This window comes from Engystomops pustulosus, chromosome 2, assembly GCF_040894005.1.
Source record: "Engystomops pustulosus chromosome 2, aEngPut4.maternal, whole genome shotgun sequence".
In the NCBI taxonomy this organism is placed as follows: Eukaryota; Metazoa; Chordata; class Amphibia; order Anura; family Leptodactylidae; genus Engystomops; species Engystomops pustulosus.
In genome coordinates, this window is record NC_092412.1 from 27025712 (window position 1) to 27046810 (window position 21099).

Here is a 21099-nt window from a genome sequence, read left to right on the forward strand (position 1 = left end):
TGCTTATGCCCTGTTTTCAAAATTATGCAAATGAGCTTGTGGGGCTCCATGCTACATAGGTGTTAATGGAACCACCTGGAACCCATCAGGCTCATTTGCATAATTGTAAAGCCTTTCTTTTGTTAACCCCTTACCCTTATTATTTATGGTGGTTGCAGCACCAAATGGCGGCTTTGGCACCAAGAAAGGACGAGCAAAAGTAATCCGGCTCAGGGTTGGGGCATAATCATGATCTAATGTATGTAATGAAAACTTTGGAAAATTATTGTCCCCTGATGACAACCCACGTCATTATGCCCGATTAGGATTCATAGATGTCATTTGGGAATCTTCATTTCATGTCCCCTTCTTGGAGTCACACTGGCTGTGCTGGACTTGGATCTTTTTGCTGTGTGTTGTGTTGTACTACATATTCATGGTTTGTTTTTCTCCCTTTTCTCCTGGGATTAGGGATTATGCGGCCTCCAGGACGGAGCCCATTTCCTTCAGCGAGTATGTTGGATTTGAAACCGAGACCGAAAACCTTCTCTTTGACCGTTCCCTCTTCAAAGCTAAAATGGAGGTAAAGTAGTAAGAATATAGGGGCTCATTTACTAAGGGTCATTTACTAAGGTTCCTGAATATTTCCCATTTGCGTCGAATTGCCCCAGGATTTTGGCGCATGCGATTGGATAGTGGCGCATCGGCGCCGGCTTTCGCTTGACAGAAATCGGGGGGCGTGGCCATCAGACAACCTGACGGATTCGGAAAAACCGTGGAATTTAAAAAACAATTTGTGCCGCAAGATCAGCACTCACATGCACCAGGAAGAAGAAGGTGAACTCCGGCGGACCTCAGCGCAGCAGCGACACCTGCTGGATAACGGACGCAGGATCTTAGTGAATCCCGGCAGACCCGAATCCTCGTCGGACAACGCACCGCGGGATCGTGACTGGACCGGGTAAGTAAATCTGCCCCATTATCTTCTGATGTCTGACATAGGGAGGCATAGGTAGATGCCTGCAGGTTTGACCTTGTGCCTAGTATTCAGGAAAAGTCATATGGGAGGAGCTCTTTAAACAAGTTGAAACGCTGAATATTCTTCTATAACCTCTTAGTAACTTGTTTCTTCCTTTTATCCATCATCTTCTTCCCTGAGAAGATGGTTCTTAGCTCAGAAGCCAAGCAAATCCTCACAAGTCCACCAGAGGAGAGGACTCCAGACGAGACAAAGCTGGTACGTGTGGGATATGTATAGATGGCCACGAATGTATGAAATGTGGTCAATACCATCACTGATTGACCACAGACCTAGTAAGAAACGGTGGCCTTGTCATCTCTCATGGATGATATCTGGCTGTTGTCTCCATGTCTCGAAGATGGCAAATTTTTGGAACTTTTGACCTTTTGGTGGCACATCCATATGATGATGCATAGACTGTCCTGGGTTGTGAGTAGACAGATTGGGGGTCATTTACTAAGGGCCCGATTCGCGTGTTACCCGAATATTTCCGATTTGCGCCGATTTTCCCTGAATTGCCCCGGGATGTTGGCGCACGCGATCGGATTGTGGCGCATCAGCGATGGATTCGGAAAAACCGCCGCATTTAAAAAAAAAAAAAAGTGTTGCGGGACTCGCGCTTACCTTCACCAGGTATAGGCCGGTGTACTTCAGTGCATTCCGGCAGGCCTCGGGGAACTTCAGCGCAGCAGCGCCACCTGGTGGACGTCGGAGGAACTACCTTAGTGAATCCCGGCCGGACCCGAATCCACCACAGAGAACGCGCCGCTGGATCGCGAATGGACCGGGTAAGTAAATCTGCCCCATTAAGATTAGTTCTGAGGAACATAACATGAACATGGTGACCAAGCAGTTCTCCGTATATATGTTTGACTAAATAAAAAATACATGTTTATGGCTACTGGTTAACTTTGGCAGCCAGCATAAATATATTATCAGGCAGGGTATCAAATGTTCTTTCTAGAATTTCATCTTTTACTTGAATTATCACCTGTTTGCCTATAAGAAATCTCCTCGAGACTCATGTGCAAATAAGCAGAGAAGATTCATATTTTACCTGAGATGAGTCAAGTTTAGAGGCTGCAGGAGGATGGACACCCGTATCTTCAGTTCTATTGTGCTGTTGGTGTCCTATTTAAGATAAAACCTTCCAGGTGTGTGGTTTTTTTTTGATCTACAGAACAGGATATCCAGGCAGTTAATACGCAGTTAAAAATTTGAGCTATAGATAATTCACGTCTACTTTGTCTGTATCTCAAGTTCTGTAGCCCACAGGATCACAAACTTGACGTGCTCTGAAACATGAGATTATTACTATGTACCAAAAAGCATGTTTTTAGGTACTCATCACAGAATGAAAGATAGGGGTGTCTGAAAAACATCCTCTAAAATGACTCATCTCAGTGACAATATGACTGTTCTCTGCTCATTTAGAATTCACATAAATAGAGAATATTTCATACCCAACATAAAGGGGTTGATAGTTTAATGGGGTAAAACCTGATGCAGGAGTCCCTTTAAATCCACAGGATGGTTGTTATGGAGGGTCTTTGGCCGGGTCCTAAGTGGGGCTCCTCTGGATGGCAATGGGCTATTTACTTGATGACGGATCCTCTTTAAATAACTTGTTCGGCTCTGCTACATCACTTAGAATCCTGCATGTGGAAATGTTCTAAATCAGACACATCCATGACTGATGTAACTACACGTTACCAGATTAAATCTCATATTTTTCAGCAATTCCCATCTTTATTGATCATGCGGATATGATATTTAGGTAACATATTTTACCAATTCTTTGGTGTCCGGAGCTGCGTATCCGAGGAGGAGGCCGCCATCGCCGCTGATCCTGCGCCGCTCCTTAGTATCAGGATTGATTCTTAAGGCAATGAATTGTGACAATGTAATCTAATGTCTCCATATGCATGAGACGATGCCTTGTATTCCAGGCCATGCTGTCCCTGAGGATGACGGTCAGCTCCTTCGCTGGATATCCTGTGCATATACAAGAGGGGATAGCCAAGGTTGGCTGGTATGAGTGGTAAGTCATAGTTATTATTGTTACTCATTAAGGCCATTTCCTTGAAGTGCTATGTAATATTCCTGGGTTCTCCAATACGTTTAGAAACAATCCTTCTTCACTTATTTTGTGTGATCTGCCTGGGTGTCAGTAGTCACTGCAGGTCTAGCATTCTATTCACATTCATAATTATAGGAATTACAAATTGGGGTAAAAACTGGATAAAAGAGTCAACAATCCGAGAGGCCTCACCTCCGTTATTTCTAGTTATGGTGTTTTTATTGTCACTTACTCATCCCAGTGCATTGCAGAAAAGCTGGTAGTATCTTGTCCTGTGTAGTATATTTCATTATTACTATACTCCAAACAGAGATCCCATATACTGTGTATAGGACACAGCACAGTACTACTACTCCTATGTTGTATATATGGGTACATCACAGTACTACTAACTCCTGTATATGCGCCGTAAAGTACTACCACTCCTATCCTGTATATATGGGCACAGCACAGTAATACTACTCCTATCCTGTATATATGAGCACAGCACAGTACTACTACTCCTATCCTGTATATATGGACACAGCACAGTACTACTACTCCTATGTTGTATATATGGGCACAGCACAGTACTACTACTCCTATCCTGTATATATGGGCACAGCACAGTACTACTACTCCTATGTTGTATATATGGGCACAGCACAGTACTACTACTCCTATCCTGTATATATGGGCACAGCACAGTACTACTACTCCTATCCTGTATATATGAGCACAGCACAGTACTACTACTCCTATGTTGTATATATGGGCACAGCACAGTACTACTACTCCTATCCTGTATATATGGGCACAGCACAGTACTACTACTCCTATCATGTATATTTACAACACAGTACTACTACTCCTATGTTGTATATATGGGTACATCACAGTACTACTAACTCCTGTATATGCGCCATAAAGTACTACCACTCCTATCCTGTATATATAGGAACAGCACAGTACTACTACTCCTATCCTGTATATATGAGCACAGCACAGTACTACTACTCCTATCCTGTATATATTAGCACAGCACAGTACTACTACTTCTATGCTGTATATATGAGCACAGCACAGTACTACTACTCCTATCCTGTATATATGAGCACAGCACAGTACTACTACTCCTATCCTGTATATATTAGCACAGCACAGTACTACTACTCCTATCCTGTATATATTAGCACAGCACAGTACTACTACTCCTATCCTGTATATATTAGCACAGCACATTACTACTACTGCTATCCTGTATATATGGGCACAGCACAGTAATACTACTCCTATCCTGTATATATGAGCACAGCACAGTACTACTACTCCTATCCTGTATATATGGACACAGCACAGTACTACTACTCCTATGTTGTATATATGGGCACAGCACAGTACTACTACTCCTATCCTGTATATATGGGCACAGCACAGTACTACTACTCCTATGTTGTATATATGGGCACAGCACAGTACTACTACTCCTATCCTGTATATATGGGCACAGCACAGTACTACTACTCCTATCCTGTATATATGGGCACAGCACAGTACTACTACTCCTATCCTGTATATATGGGCACAGCACAGTACTACTACTCCTATCCTGTATATATGAGCACAGCACAGTACTACTACTCCTATGTTGTATATATGGGCACAGCACAGTACTACTACTCCTATCCTGTATATATGGGCACAGCACAGTACTACTACTCCTATCATGTATATTTACAACACAGTACTACTACTTCTATGTTGTATATATGGGTACATCACAGTACTACTAACTCCTGTATATGCGCCGTAAAGTACTACCACTCCTATCCTGTATATATAGGAACAGCACAGTACTACTACTCCTATCCTGTATATATGAGCACAGCACAGTACTACTACTCCTATCCTGTATATATTAGCACAGCACAGTACTACTACTCCTATCCTGTATATATTAGCACAGCACAGTACTACTACTCCTATCCTGTATATATTAGCACAGCACATTACTACTACTGCTATCCTGTATATATGGGCACAGCACAGTACTACTACTCCTATCATGTATATTTACAACACAGTACTACTACTCCTATGTTGTATATATGGGTACATCACAGTACTACTAACTCCTGTATATGCGCCGTAAAGTACTACCACTCCTATCCTGTATATATAGGAACAGCACAGTACTACTACTCCTATCCTGTATATATGAGCACAGCACAGTACTACTACTCCTATCCTGTATATATTAGCACAGCACAGTACTACTACTTCTATGCTGTATAAATGAGCACAGCACAGTACTACTACTCCTATCCTGTATATATGAGCACAGCACAGTACTACTACTCCTATCCTGTATATATTAGCACAGCACAGTACTACTACTCCTATCCTGTATATATTAGCACAGCACAGTACTACTACTCCTATCCTGTATATATTAGCACAGCACATTACTACTACTGCTATTCTGTATATATGGGCACAGCACAGTACTACTACTCCTATCCTGTATATATGGGCACAGCACAGTACTACTACTCCTATCCTGTATATATTAGCACAGCACAGTACTACTACTCCTATCCTGTATATATGGGCACAGCACAGTACTACTACTCCTATCCTGTATATATTAGCACAGCACATTACTACTACTCCTATCCTGTATATATGGGCACAGCACAGTACTACTACTCCTATCCTGTATATATTAGCACAGCACAGTACTACTACTCCTATCCTGTATATATTAGCACAGCACAGTACTACTACTCCTATCCTGTATATATTAGCACAGCACATTACTTCTACTGCTATCACGTATATATGGGCACAGCACAGTACTACTACTCCTATCCTGTATATATGAGCACAGCACAGTACTACTCCTATCCTGTATATATTAGCACAGCACAGTACTACTACCCCTATCCTGTATATATTAGCACAGCACATTACTACTACTGCTATCATGTATATATGGGCACAGAACAGTACTACTACTCCTATACTGTATATATGAGCACAGCACAGTACTACTACTCCTATGTTGTATATATGGGCACAGCACAGTACTACTACTCCTATCCTGTATATATGGGCACAGCACAGTACTACTACTCCTATGTTGTATATATGGGCACAGCACAGTACTACTACTCCTATCCTGTATATATGGGCACAGCACAGTACTACTACTCCTATCCTGTATATATGGGCACAGCACAGTACTACTACTCCTATCCTGTATATATGGGCACAGCACAGTACTACTACTCCTATCCTGTATATATGAGCACAGCACAGTACTACTACTCCTATGTTGTATATATGGGCACAGCACAGTACTACTACTCCTATCCTGTATATATGGGCACAGCACAGTACTACTACTCCTATCATGTATATTTACAACACAGTACTACTACTCCTATGTTGTATATATGGGTACATCACAGTACTACTAACTCCTGTATATGCGCCGTAAAGTACTACCACTCCTATCCTGTATATATAGGCACAGCACAGTACTACTACTCCTATCCTGTATATATGAGCACAGCACAGTACTACTACTCCTATCCTGTATATATGAGGACATTACTACTACTCCTATTCTGTATATATGCACCGTACAGTATTACTACTCCCATGCTGTATATATGGGCACAGCACAGTACTACTACTCCTATCCTGTGTATATATGCACCGTCCAGTACTACTACTCCTATCCTGTATATATGCACCGTACAGTACTACTACTTCTATGCTGTATATATTAGCACAGCACAGTACTAATACTCCTATCCTGTATATATTAGCACAGCACAGTACTACTACTCCTATCCTGTATATATTGGCACAGCACAGTACTACTACTGCTATCCTGTATATATGGGCACAGCACAGTACTACTACTCCTATCCTGTATATATGGGCACAGCACAGTACTACTACTCCAATCCTGTATATATTAGCACAGCACAGTACTACTACTCCTATCCTGTATATATTAGCACAGCACAGTACTACTACTCCTATCCTGTATATATTAGCACAGCACAGTACTACTACTCCTATCCTGTATATATTAGCACAGCACATTACTACTACTCCTATCCTGTATATATGGGCACAGCACAGTACTACTACTCCTATCCTGTATATATTAGCACAGTACAGTACTACTACTCCTATCCTGTATATATTAGCACAGCACAGTACTACTACTCCTATCCTGTATATATTAGCACAGCACATTACTACTACTGCTATCATGTATATATGGGCACAGCACAGTACTACTACTCCTATCCTGTATATATGAGCACAGCACAGTACTACTACTCCTATCCTGTATATATTAGCACAGCACAGTACTACTACCCCTATCCTGTATATATTAGCACAGCACATTACTACTACTGCTATCCTGTATATATTAGCACAGCACATTACTACTACTGCTATCATGTATGTATGGGCACAGAACAGTACTACTCCTCCTATCCTGTATATATTAGCACAGCACAGTACTACTACTCCTATCCTGTATATATTAGCACAGCACATTACTACTACTGCTATCATGTATATATGGGCACAGAACAGTACTACTACTCCTATCCTGTATATATTAGCACAGCACAGTACTACTACTCCTATCCTGTATATATTAGCACAGCACAGTACTACTACTCCTATCCTGTATATATTAGCACAGCACATTACTACTACTCCTATCCTGTATATATTAGCACAGCACATTACTACTACTGCTATCATGTATATATGGGCACAGCACAGTACTACTACTCCTATCCTGTATATATGGGCACAGCACAGTACTACTACTCCTATCCTGTATATATGGGTACAGCACAGTACTACTACTCCTATCCTATATATATGGGTACAGCACAGTACTACTACTCCTATCCTGTATATATGGGCACAGCACAGTACTACTACTCCTATCCTGTATATATGAGCACAGCACGGTACTACTCCTATCCTGTATATATTAGCACAGCACAGTACTACTACCCCTATCCTGTATATATTAGCACAGCACATTACTACTACTGCTATCCTGTATATATGGGCACGACACAGTACTACTACTCCTATCCTGTATATATGGGCACAGCACAGTACTACTACTCCTATCCTGTATATATTAGCACAGCACAGTACTACTACTCCTATCCTGTATATATGAGCACAGCACAGTACTACTACTCCTATCCTGTATATATTAGCACAGCACAGTACTACTACTGCTATCCTGTATATATTAGCACAGCACAGTACTACTACTCCTATCCTGTATATATTAGCACAGCACAGTACTACTACTCCTATCCTGTATATATTAGCACAGCACAGTACTACTACTCCTATCCTGTATATATTAGCACAGCACATTACTACTACTCCTATCCTGTATATATGGGCACAGCACAGTACTACTACTCCTATCCTGTATATATTAGCACAGTACAGTACTACTACTCCTATCCTGTATATATTAGCACAGCACAGTACTACTACTCCTATCCTGTATATATTAGCACAGCACATTACTACTACTGCTATCATGTATATATGGGCACAGCACAGTACTACTACTCCTATCCTGTATATATGAGCACAGCACAGTACTACTCCTATCCTGTATATATTAGCACAGCACAGTACTACTACCCCTATCCTGTATATATTAGCACAGCACATTACTACTACTGCTATCCTGTATATATTAGCACAGCACATTACTACTACTGCTATCATGTATATATGGGCACAGAACAGTACTACTACTCCTATCCTGTATATATATATGCACAGCACAGTACTACTCCTCCTATCCTGTATATATTAGCACAGCACAGTACTACTACTCCTATCCTGTATATATTAGCACAGCACATTACTACTACTGCTATCATGTATATATGGGCACAGAACAGTACTACTACTCCTATCCTGTATATATTAGCACAGCACAGTACTACAACTTCTATCCTGTATATATTAGCACAGCACATTACTACTACTGCTATCATGTATATATGGGCACAGAACAGTACTACTACTCCTATCCTGTATATATTAGCACAGCACAGTACTACTACTCCTATCCTGTATATATTAGCACAGCACAGTACTACTACTCCTATCCTGTATATATTAGCACAGCACATTACTACTACTCCTATCCTGTATATATTAGCACAGCACATTACTACTACTGCTATCATGTATATATGGGCACAGCACAGTACTACTACTCCTATCCTGTATATATGGGCACAGCACAGTACTACTACTCCTATCCTGTATATATGGGTACAGCACAGTACTACTACTCCTATCCTATATATATGGGTACAGCACAGTACTACTACTCCTATCCTGTATATATGGGCACAGCACAGTACTACTACTCCTATCCTGTATATATGAGCACACCACGGTACTACTCCTATCCTGTATATATTAGCACAGCACAGTACTACTACCCCTATCCTGTATATATTAGCACAGCACATTACTACTACTGCTATCCTGTATATATGGGCACGACACAGTACTACTACTCCTATCCTGTATATATGGGCACAGCACAGTACTACTACTCCTATCCTGTATATATTAGCACAGCACAGTACTACTACTCCTATCCTGTATATATGAGCACAGCACAGTACTACTACTCCTATCCTGTATATATTAGCACAGCACAGTACTACTACCCCTATCCTGTATATATTAGCACAGCACAGTACTACTACTGCTATCCTGTGTATATTAGCACAGCACATTACTACTACTGCTATCCTGTATATATTAGCACAGCACAGTACTACTACTCCTATCCTGTATATATTAGCACAGCACAGTACTACTACTCCTATCCTGTATATATTAGCACAGCACAGTACTACTACTCCTATCCTGTATATATTAGCACAGCACATTACTACTACTGCTATCATGTATATATGGGCACAGCACAGTACTACTACTCCTATCCCGTATATATGAGCACAGCACGGTACTACTCCTATCCTGTATATATTAGCACAGCACAGTACTACTACCCCTATCCTGTATATATTAGCACAGCACATTACTACTACTGCTATCCTGTATATATGGGCACAGCACAGTACTACTACTCCTATCCTGTATATATGGACACAGCACAGTACTACTACTCCTACCCTGTATATATGGGCACAGCACAGTACTACTACTCCTATCCTGTATATATGAGCACAGCACAGTACTACTACTCCTCTCCTGTATATATGAGCACAGCACAGTACTACTACTCCTATCCTGTATATATGAGCACAGTACTACTACTCCTATCCTGTATATATGAGCACAGCACAGTACTACTACTCCTATCCTGTATATATGAGCACAGTACTACTACTACTCTCCTGTATATATGAGCACATTACTACTACTCCTATCCTGTATATATTAGCACAGCACTACTACTCCTATCCTGTATATATTAGCACAGCACATTACTACTACTGCTATCATGTATATATGGGCAAAGCATAGTACTACTACTCCTATCCTGTATATATGAGCACAGCACAGTACTACTACTCCTATCCTGTATATATGGGTACAGCACAGTACTACTACTCCTATCCTATATATATGGGTACAGCACAGTACTACTACTCCTATCCTGTATATATGGGCACAGCACAGTACTACTACTCCTATCCTGTTTATATGAGCACAGCACGGTACTACTCCTATCCTGTATATATTAGCACAGCACAGTACTACTACCCCTATCCTGTATATATTAGCACAGCACAGTACTACTACCCCTATCCTGTATATATTAGCACAGCACATTACTACTACTGCTATCCTGTATATATGGGCACAGCACAGTACTACTACTCCTATCCTGTATATATGGGCACAGCACAGTACTACTACTCCTATCCTGTATATATTAGCACAGCACAGTACTACTACTCCTATCCTGTATATATGAGCACAGCACAGTACTACTCCTATCCTGTATATATTAGCACAGCACAGTACTACTACCCCTATCCTGTATATATTAGCACAGCACATTACTACTACTGCTATCATGTATATATGGGCACAGCACAGTACTACTACTCCTATCCTGTATATATTAGCACAGCACAGTACTACTACTCCTATCCTGTATATATTAGCACAGCACAGTACTACTACTCCTATCCTGTATATATTAGCACAGCACATTACTACTACTGCTATCATGTATATATGGGCACAGCACAGTACTACTACTCCTATCCTGTATATAAGAGCACAGCACGGTACTACTCCTATCCTGTATATATTAGCACAGCACAGTACTACTACCCCTATCCTGTATATATTAGCACAGCACATTACTACTACTGCTATCCTGTATATATTAGCACAGCACACTACTACTACTTCTATCCTGTATATATGAGCACAGCACAGGACTACTACTCCTATCCTGTATATATGGACACAGCACAGTACTACTACTCCTACCCTGTATATATGGGCACAGCACAGTACTACTACTCCTATCCTGTATATATGAGCACAGCACAGTACTACTACTCCTCTCCTGTATATATGAGCACAGCACAGTACTACTACTCCTATCCTGTATATATGAGCACAGCACGGTACTACTCCTATCCTGTATATATTAGCACAGCACAGTACTACTACCCCTATCCTGTATATATGAGCACAGCACAGTACTACTACTCCTATCCTGTATATATGAGCACAGCACAGTACTACTACTCCTATCCTGTATATATGAGCACATTACTACTACTGCTATCCTGTATACATATGCATCGTACAATACTACTCCTCTCCAGCCTATATGGGCACAGCACAGTACTACTACTGCTATCATGTATTTATGGGCACAGCACAGTATTACTACTCCTATCCTGTATATATGGGCACAGCACAGTACTACTACTCCTATCCTGTATATATGGGCACAGCACAGTACTACTACTCCTCTCCAGCCTATATGGGCACAGCACAGTATTACTACTGCTATCATGTATATATGGGCACAGCACAGTACTACTACTCCTATCCTGTATATATGGGCACAGCACAGTACTACTACTCCTATCCTGTATATATGGGCACAGCACAGTACTACTACTGCTATCATGTATATATGGGCACAGCACAGTATTACTACTCCTCTCCAGCCTATATGGGCACAGCAGTAAAGTCGCACATAGATTTGAGTATTCATTAGATGAGCAGCGTCTTTGCCCTTAAGACCTTTTGTATAACACATCTCTGATGGTCTTAGACCTGTGAAATGTTCGGGGTCGAATTATTCACAGGTTGTGAACCGCTGACCTAAAACCTGTTACTCAATGCCAGTATGGTGCCGGTAAAGTACAGGATCTTCCAATATTAATAATAAGAACACTGTAATTTACACATTTTATACCCGATTTTGAAAAATCCCATTCTACAATATAAGAACCAGGGGATGAAGAACGAAAAAGTATAAGAAGACCGATCGGTCACATGAATCACATACAGAAGGTTTCTGATTGTGTAATATTCCTGGTGTAGCGCTGTAATAGATTCCACTGTAATATTGATAGAGGTCTGAGCCAGGGGTTTATGGGTAAGTACAGATGTGTACCACCGGGGACCCCGCATACATTTCATTACACACCACACGGAGGAAATACAACAGCTTTAACTACTGTAAGCAGAGAGGGCGAGGAAATGACATCTGAGCGGGCGACGAGTGATGAGAGAAAATATAGGGAGATTTTTCATTAACAATAGACTGCTCGGTAGTAGGGCAGGGAATACAATACTACAGGGTCCGGGGGCTCCCTATATTCCAGGTAGAGCCCCCCCTCAGCTGCTACATTCCACACCTAGACCCAGGCCCCGCAGCTATAGAAGTGTGCAGCGGGCGCCATTTACTACACACGTGAGGCCGCTCAGGCCTGCCCCCTAGTGGCCATTAACACCCCTGACAAATGTCTACATTACGTCCGAAAATGAGGTGTTGTAATAAAGTCACGTCCCAAAGGCTACAAGTATGAAAGAGCAGCGTGGGGGGAACGTTATTATCCGGCGGATATTAGGAAAAATTGTGTTTTATTGCGTTAATCCTGACGCTACGGGTTCCCAGCTGTTTGGAGACTACAGATCCCAGCAATCCGAGCCCATGGGGGAATCCAGTCTGCAACTTTTCTCACATCAGTCTGTCTATCATCTATCTATCTGATATCTATGTAATATCTGTTTATCTATCTCATGTATATTTCTGTCTATCCGTTATTTCCCTACTTTCTATTTATGTCATATCTGGACACCATGGGGGTAATTTTATGCCACAAAAGGGCTTGGAGGGGGCACAGTCCCCACGCCTGTGCACTCAGTGACTTTTCGACTTAGAATAAAGGCCGCATATACCTCATACCGTGCTGTCACCCGCATCCCACACATAACATATGCTCATACATCTTATACGTGGTGTTCAACAGCAACCCCTATAAAGGTAGATCGGTTGGTAGGTACATCTGTAGGACATGAGGGTAGCCCTTTTAAAGTCTTATCCTCACGTTCCGACAATTATTTGCTAACTTTTATTTGGCAAATATATAAATATTGTAAAGCGGCTACTGGGGCGTGGAGTAGCCGGAGCTGAGGCTACACTCCACGCCCCAGGAGCCTCTTTGTTCCTCCTACCAAAAATTTTCAGTGCACAGCTCCTCATAACTGAGCACCCACGTCCGAGCATCCTGCAGGATTCTCAGACAAGGGCGCATAGCTACGAAGAGCTGCGCACCGGAGATTTTTGGTAGGAGGAACAAAGAGGCTACTGGGGCGTGGAGCAGCCGCGCCGTGTAGCCTCAGCTCCGGCTACTCCACGCCCCAGTAGCCTCTTTAGAAAATCTTCATATTTGCCAAATAAAAGTTAGCAAAAGATTCTGGGGACGTGAGGATTAGCCCTTAAAAGGGCTACAGATGTACCTACCAACCGATCTACCTTTATAGGTAGATATGTGGTGGTAGGTTCCCTGTAATAAAATGACCAGCAGCAGCCTCCACTCAATAAAATAACCAGCAGCAATCTCCACTTAATGAAATGATCAACAGCAGCCTCCGCTCAATAAAATGACACAATCTTCCAATCACAAAACAGGAGCCCCCACCTTCCCCACTCACAACACACAAGCATTTCCTACACTACAGACAGGGCACCTTCCACCACTCACCTCTTCCTCCATGCTACTAGGCCCAGGCTATGCTGTGGGTAGCATGGCCTCCTGTGTGTAGCTGGAGAAGCTCAGTGTAAGCTGCAGGAGGGGCCAAGCAATGGGACTGGGGTCTGCAGGTGTATACAGGGAGCAGGAAGTCATCTACCTGGCCTGACCACAGCCCAGCACAGCATGTAGTGAGGAGGAAGGACCAGCCCCACCACCCATTTGAGAGGCTTAGCCCACTAGAATTTTAACTCTAGACTTCCCGCCCCCCTCTCGGCCACCTCAATAACTCATTCAGCATGAAAAGAGGCAGCTCCAACCCTGACCTTATATGTGTCTGCCCGGAGGACACTGGGAAGGGGTCATACACGAAGCTCACCTCCTGAGACCTCTTGCGGCTTTCTTCCTATTCTACTGGCCCTCCTCATCTGGCAAATACAAGGCAAAGGAAAAATTCTGGAGGTGAACTTGGGACTTGAGCTGCCCCATATATTCCCCTTTAGCTTTCTTTACTTCTCCTAGCGCATGTTGTCAAATCTTTCATTGTTTTCCAGCTTTTCCTGGAATGGACCACTGTTTTGGCGAATGGGATGTCGCTTTTCCTCCAGACCGGTGACCTTGGCTTTCAGTCTGTTGATAGTGGTCAGAAGATCAGACTTTTTCTTCTTAGTTGCCCCATCTGCCAAGGCCATGGTCTCCCGTATCTCTTCCTGGGGCTTTTCCAGCTTCCTCGTACCTAAGGAAGAAGTGGTGTAAAAAGACCACAGGCCTCATTCTAAGTTTGCACCAGGGCCCCCTTATACCTAAACCCTCCCTGTCAGCCCCATTACACATGTTATTCTTCAGAATATACATATATCATACATACACTCCACAGATGTATATATGTATAACACATAACATATTCTAACACACTATATATATGCTACACACACACCATATATAAGAAACCCTCAAATATACATAAATATATATCCCCACTCCAATGCCCACATACCTGTACATTACTCATAATATCACAGTAATAAATTCACCACATACGTAAATATATACCAGCTGGGAATATACTGCACTTTACTATATACCAGCAAAAATGTACTGCACACCAGGTCTGCCACAAGGCTGAGAAAGACATCACCAACTCAGTAGTATCTCCGGCCTTCTACCTCTGTTTTCTTCTGGTCTACATCTTGTAGGGGGCCCCAGTAAATTATATGTAGTCAGCAGGGCCCCAGTAAATAATATGTAGTCAGCAGAGCCCCAATAAATAATATGTAGTCAGCAGTGCCCCCAGTAAATAATATGTAGTCAGCAGGGCCCCAGTAAATAATATGTAGCCAGCAGGTCTCCAGTAAATAATATGTAGTCAGTGGTGCCCCCAGTAAATAATATGTAGTCAGTAGGGCCCCAGTAAATAATATGTAGCCAGCAGGTCCCCAGTAAATAATATGTAGTCAGCAGTGCCCCCAGTAAGTAATATGTAGTCAGCAGTGCCCCCAATAAATAATATGTAGTCAGCAGTGCCCCCAGTAAATAATATGTAGTCAGCAGGGCCCCAATAAATAATATGTAGTCAGCAGTGCCCCCCAGTAAATATTTGTATAACAGGCACTCTTATTAGTTAATTCAGTTAATTTAGCTAATAAATACATTGTTCAGCAGCCACCACTTATACATATACTCTCTAGCAGCCTCCAATTGTCTTTTATTAAGATATGGTCCACGGGCCCCCATTATAATATACTGTCTAGGAGTCACACCCCTTATAATGCACTGTCCAGGAGCCATTATTTCCCAGATGATATACTGTCCAGAAGCCTATTCCCCCCTCCTCTATAATATATTGTACAGGAGTCTCCCCCTACTAATAACATCCAGGAATCCACCCTCCTAATTATATACTTTCCCCACACTAATAATACATGGTCTAGGAGTTCCCCCACCCAATAATATACAATTTAGGAGCCCCCCCCCCCTAATAATATACTGTCCAAGAGTCCCTCCCCTCCAATGAAATACTGTCTAGGAGTCCCCCTTAATAATATACTGTCCAGGAACTCCCCCCCCCCCAATAATATGCTATCCAGGAGTTGCCCATTTATAATATACTGTCCAGAATTCCCCTCCCCCTAATAATATACTGGCCAGGGTTCCCCCACAATAATATACTGTCCTCGGGTGTCCCTCCCCAATAATGTACTGTCCAGGAGTTTCTCCCCCCTCTAATAATATTATGCACAGAAGTCCGCCCTTTTGATAATATTATACACACCTCAGGTGCTTCAGAACATCACAATACACACCTCCGTTGCTTTAGAACCTCATGCATGGAACACACATACATGCAGACACATGCATACATGCATGGGCACATACACGTAGACACGCATGTAGACACAAGCATATTGACCCACCATCATGTAGATTTGTGTGTCACTTGCTGACACATGCAGGCACAAGTACACAGACACATATGTACATACACATGCATGCACTTCATCACACTCTGGCGCCTCTGTCGATCACACTTCCTGGCCGGTGCTTAAAGGGAACCTGTTACCAGGAGACCCATTTTTAGCACTCCCCCAGTCCCCACAGAGCATAGTATAAAAAATAGGTTTTACAGAAAAAAAGACACGTTATATTGGACCTTGCTGTGTGACTAGGCACTTGTCCCCTGGGAGTGGCTGGAAAGGAGAAGTTTTTCCCCCCACCCTTGGGAAACAGCTCCTCCATGTGTCCTTTTCAAATATATGAATAACTCCCCTCACTCTGGATTGGCTGTAGAGGAGCAGGGGGTGTTGCTAAGAAAGTGATGGGTGTTTTCATATATTTGAAAAGGACACATGGAGGAGCTGTTTCCCAAGGGGGGGGGAGACTGCTCCATTCCAGCCCCTCCCAGGGGACGAGTGCCTAGTCACACAGCACATGGTATTGAAAGGTGCTATTTACCATATCTTTTTTTCTGTAAAACCAATTTTTAATACAAAAACACTTTGGCAGTGCATGTACTATGCTCTGTGGGGACTGGGGGAGTGCTAAAAATGGCTCTCCTGGTGACAGGTTCCCTTTAAAACGACCCTCATCTTCTGCTTAACTAAACACAGACCAATGCTGGTCATAGTCACCATCGCATCCGGTGTGTGAGGTCCAGCCTTTAGTAATTCACGCTCAGCAATCGCAGCACATGTCCAAACAGCCATACATTTCTGCTATAAGCAGGGACACTTTTTTGGCGCAGGTTATAGTACATTTGGCTGGCCAGGGGGTAACCACACTGGTCTGTATTTTTAATATCCCTCACTGCCCATTTTTGGGGGTAATAAGTTGCCAAAAGTCACTTTGTGTTCTTCTATGCAACAAATTGCTCCTTTCATCTCTTTATTATTCCTTTGAAAAAAATTATTTAAAATTTACATAAAATAATATTCCCCTAGGCTGTGGGGCCAGTGATAAGTGTGCAGGTCCCTTCTCTGTACCGCAGCCGAGTACCATGGAGAGAATTCCTCTGGATTGGAGTTAGTGGATCATTTTGCATGTCATTTTTGCTTCAATCCTCTTATTATCCATCTCCTAAACTTTGTTTTATATTCCATTTACTCATTTTATATCCTTCGTTTCAAAGTGACGGCATTACTTGCAAGATTGGATTGTGCAGCTCCAGAGTGTTATAAAGAAGAAATATTCCTATAAAACTTTCAATATGGCAATTTTTAAACACTTCAAAATATAAAAAAGCCAGGAACGTGCCAAGACTTTCTCCTGATTATAGATGATGCCGAATTTAGTTAACACTTACAGCTAATACTGGTGAGGGAAAAGATTATGAATTATTTAAATCAGCGCTTTCTTGTAATTTTCAGTGTTCTTTTATGTAACACTCCATAAAATATGTATATATTAAAGGGGATGTCCAAGATTGAAAAATTGTGTGCAGGATGCAGTTGATTCTATGAAAATGTGAACTTACCTTACTGCAGGTCTCCCTGTAGCAACTCTGGCACAATGTTGGACCTTAATCGTGATGTCATATGAATTGTGACGTCAGCTCAATTTTATTCTGTAGCCTGTTGTCACAGTCTCTGGGAATAGATCCTTGGGACTAAAGTCTGTGGACTCCCTGGACCACCGCGGGAGATAACGATGCCAGCCGCAACCCGGGAATGGAGTCTAAGTGAACTCCTGGTTTTTGCCAGAGCCCGCTGCAAAGCAGGATGGACTTGCTGTGGCGGGGAGCCACCAGGTCGCTCCACGGGTGCGACTAGGCCGGCGGTGGCAGCCAAGTTAGGGACACGGGGACCACGGTAAGGCAGGAACACGGGTAGGCAGGACCATGGGAAGGCAGGACCACGGATAGGCAGGACCACGGATAGGCAGGAACACGGATAGGCGGGACCATGGATAGGCGGGACCTCGGATAGGTGGGACCTCGTATAGGCAGAACCTCGTATAGGCAGGACCTCGCATAGGCAGGACCTCGGATAGGCACGTCCTCAGATAGGCAGGACCTTGGATAGGCTGGCTGGGACCTCGGATGGCTACTGAGTTACCGGACCACCTCAGGAACACCTGACTGCTTCAGGATACCAGGACCGCCACAGGATAACGGGACCACCACAGGATAACGGGACCGCCACAGGATAACAGGACCGCCACAGGATAACAGGACTGCCACAGGATAACAGGAAGACGGGAATCACAGAATACACGGAGGCATCTGGAAACGCTCAGGAACACGGAGGGCTTTCTCTTCAGTAACAGGACATGAAGATCCGGCAGGGAATGCTGGGAATCGCCAGGCTATATAGCAGAGCCGGGATGCCAGCGCCAATAAGGAAGACACTGGCCCTTTAAGTTCCTGAAGAGTCGGGCGCATGCGCCCTAGCATCGTGAGCGCGGCCCCGGCAGGAAGCAGGAGCGTGGCCTCGGAGGAAGCCGGCGTGGGACCAGGACATGATCTTTGTGGAGCCCGGAGCCAGGTGAGGTGAGTATGGACATGGGGGAATGGGAACCGCCGCAGCAGGCATGGGTGCACCCGCGATCCGTACCGAGGATTGCGGGTGTAAACGTGACACCTATCTTACTTGAGTTAGGATTGGGAACATAATCTGAAACCTGTGTATCATAAATCTCAGTGCACAGAGCAGAGAATAATTTATAAGTCTTAGCATGCCACACTTCAAAGGAGATCGCTGTGTTTTAAGGGAAATTAACCTATGAATCTGGTTGCAACTTGTGACTGTTGTGACCCCTATGGTAAAACATCCCTAGTGTCCACACTGGCTGTTTCCCTTGCCTATCCTTTAGCTCCACCCCTCACAGGAAGTAGATGTCAGGTGATAAAACCAAGTTACCGATCCGACTACATAAAGTTCCACATTACTGAGATTATAATTTTTGCTCACGTATGTAAGAAACTGAACACAAAATGTCCTTTCATCCTGGCGTTGAGTGCAATGGATTGAACTTTAATTTTTTTCCTGTATATATATATTTTTAATTCCCAGTATTCAACTTTTAATGGACTATCAGGAGAATTCTTCAAAGATTAAATTAAAGTAAATCAGACTCTTGAACCCTTGGAGGCATCTCCTTTAAGAACACATCTAATGAAAGATTTTTTTCTTAGAACTGTGCAAGATGAATGTCAATTACTAGAAGCGGCAGCATGAGCTCCGATGATTACGGATGATAGGGACATTTTTAAAGGGATATTCTGGTAAAATGAAGTTATGTTAGAAAGGTCTGACTGATGGGACTCTTACAGAATTTGTGTACCTCTGTTTGGACACTCTGTGCCCTGCTGGTCCTAGGAGCCAATATGGGACTACTGTGCTGGGTTCAGTGTTGTAGCTGAGCTGCATTTGAGACAAGTCAAATGACCTGAGCCAAAAACACCTTGGACGATATTACAGTAAAGTAAATGGAACAGGGCTGTTCTAATGTCATACGGTTAAAATAGAAAACTTACTATTAGCTGCTGCAGTGTCTCTGTCTCTATTTCACTTCCTCCCTACCACTCCCCTCTCCATAGACATACTTGTAATCTGATCCCTCTGTGAGCTGCAGTCTGTCTTGGGACACCAAGATAGATTTAACTGTGTATGTCATATTAGGAAGGGAATTAAGAGAACCTAATTAAGATATTTTATATTATAAAGTTTCATATAAAATTTTGTACTTATGCAAAGTTTGTTAAAAAGCTTAATTTTTATGGTTAGAGGCAAAATGCAGAAAAGCAGTAGTTCCTTTCTGCTGGACTTCCCTCCATACTGTTCATTACAAAGAATTAATATCAAGCACTCAAACACTCATCTATCTCTCTACATTGCCCTTTCCATCGACCTTACTCCATGCTGATCCCGGCATCAGAGACGATAGTGTTAGATATACACAGTGCCGGATTCTTCCACCGTGATATTGCCGGGGCTTTGTAGACACCAGGATGAGCCAGAACAAAGGTTTGGAAATGTTATCGAACTTCTAAACATGGGGATTTTGGAGTAGGTTGGTACCTACCTAGTGTATTCACTTCATTGATTTTTTGGCCTCTCACTAAGTCTATTCACTAACTATTAAAAGTAATCTATACACTTTTGTTTAACTCCTTAAAGGGAACGTCCATTGTAGGAGAGCAATTTCATGTTTGATGTAGCTCTTAATTTTTTTCACTCTTTCCCCCAATCACTGGGGTCTCAGACTTCCTGCGATCAACTACACCCTTCCCTGTG

General features: G+C 42.8%; 1 protein-coding gene across 1 annotated transcript in view; it reads left to right on the forward strand.

The window, feature by feature from the left end:
• LOC140117395 (cyclic nucleotide-binding domain-containing protein 2-like) overlaps positions 1–21099 on the forward strand; it is a 230367-nt gene that overhangs the window by 55046 nt on the left and 154222 nt on the right. The window contains exons 4-6 of the mRNA XM_072134100.1: positions 451–562; positions 1142–1216; positions 2950–3041. Of these exons, the coding sequence (XP_071990201.1) occupies positions 451–562; positions 1142–1216; positions 2950–3041 (279 nt within the window). The remainder of the gene's footprint in view (positions 1–450; positions 563–1141; positions 1217–2949; positions 3042–21099) is intronic.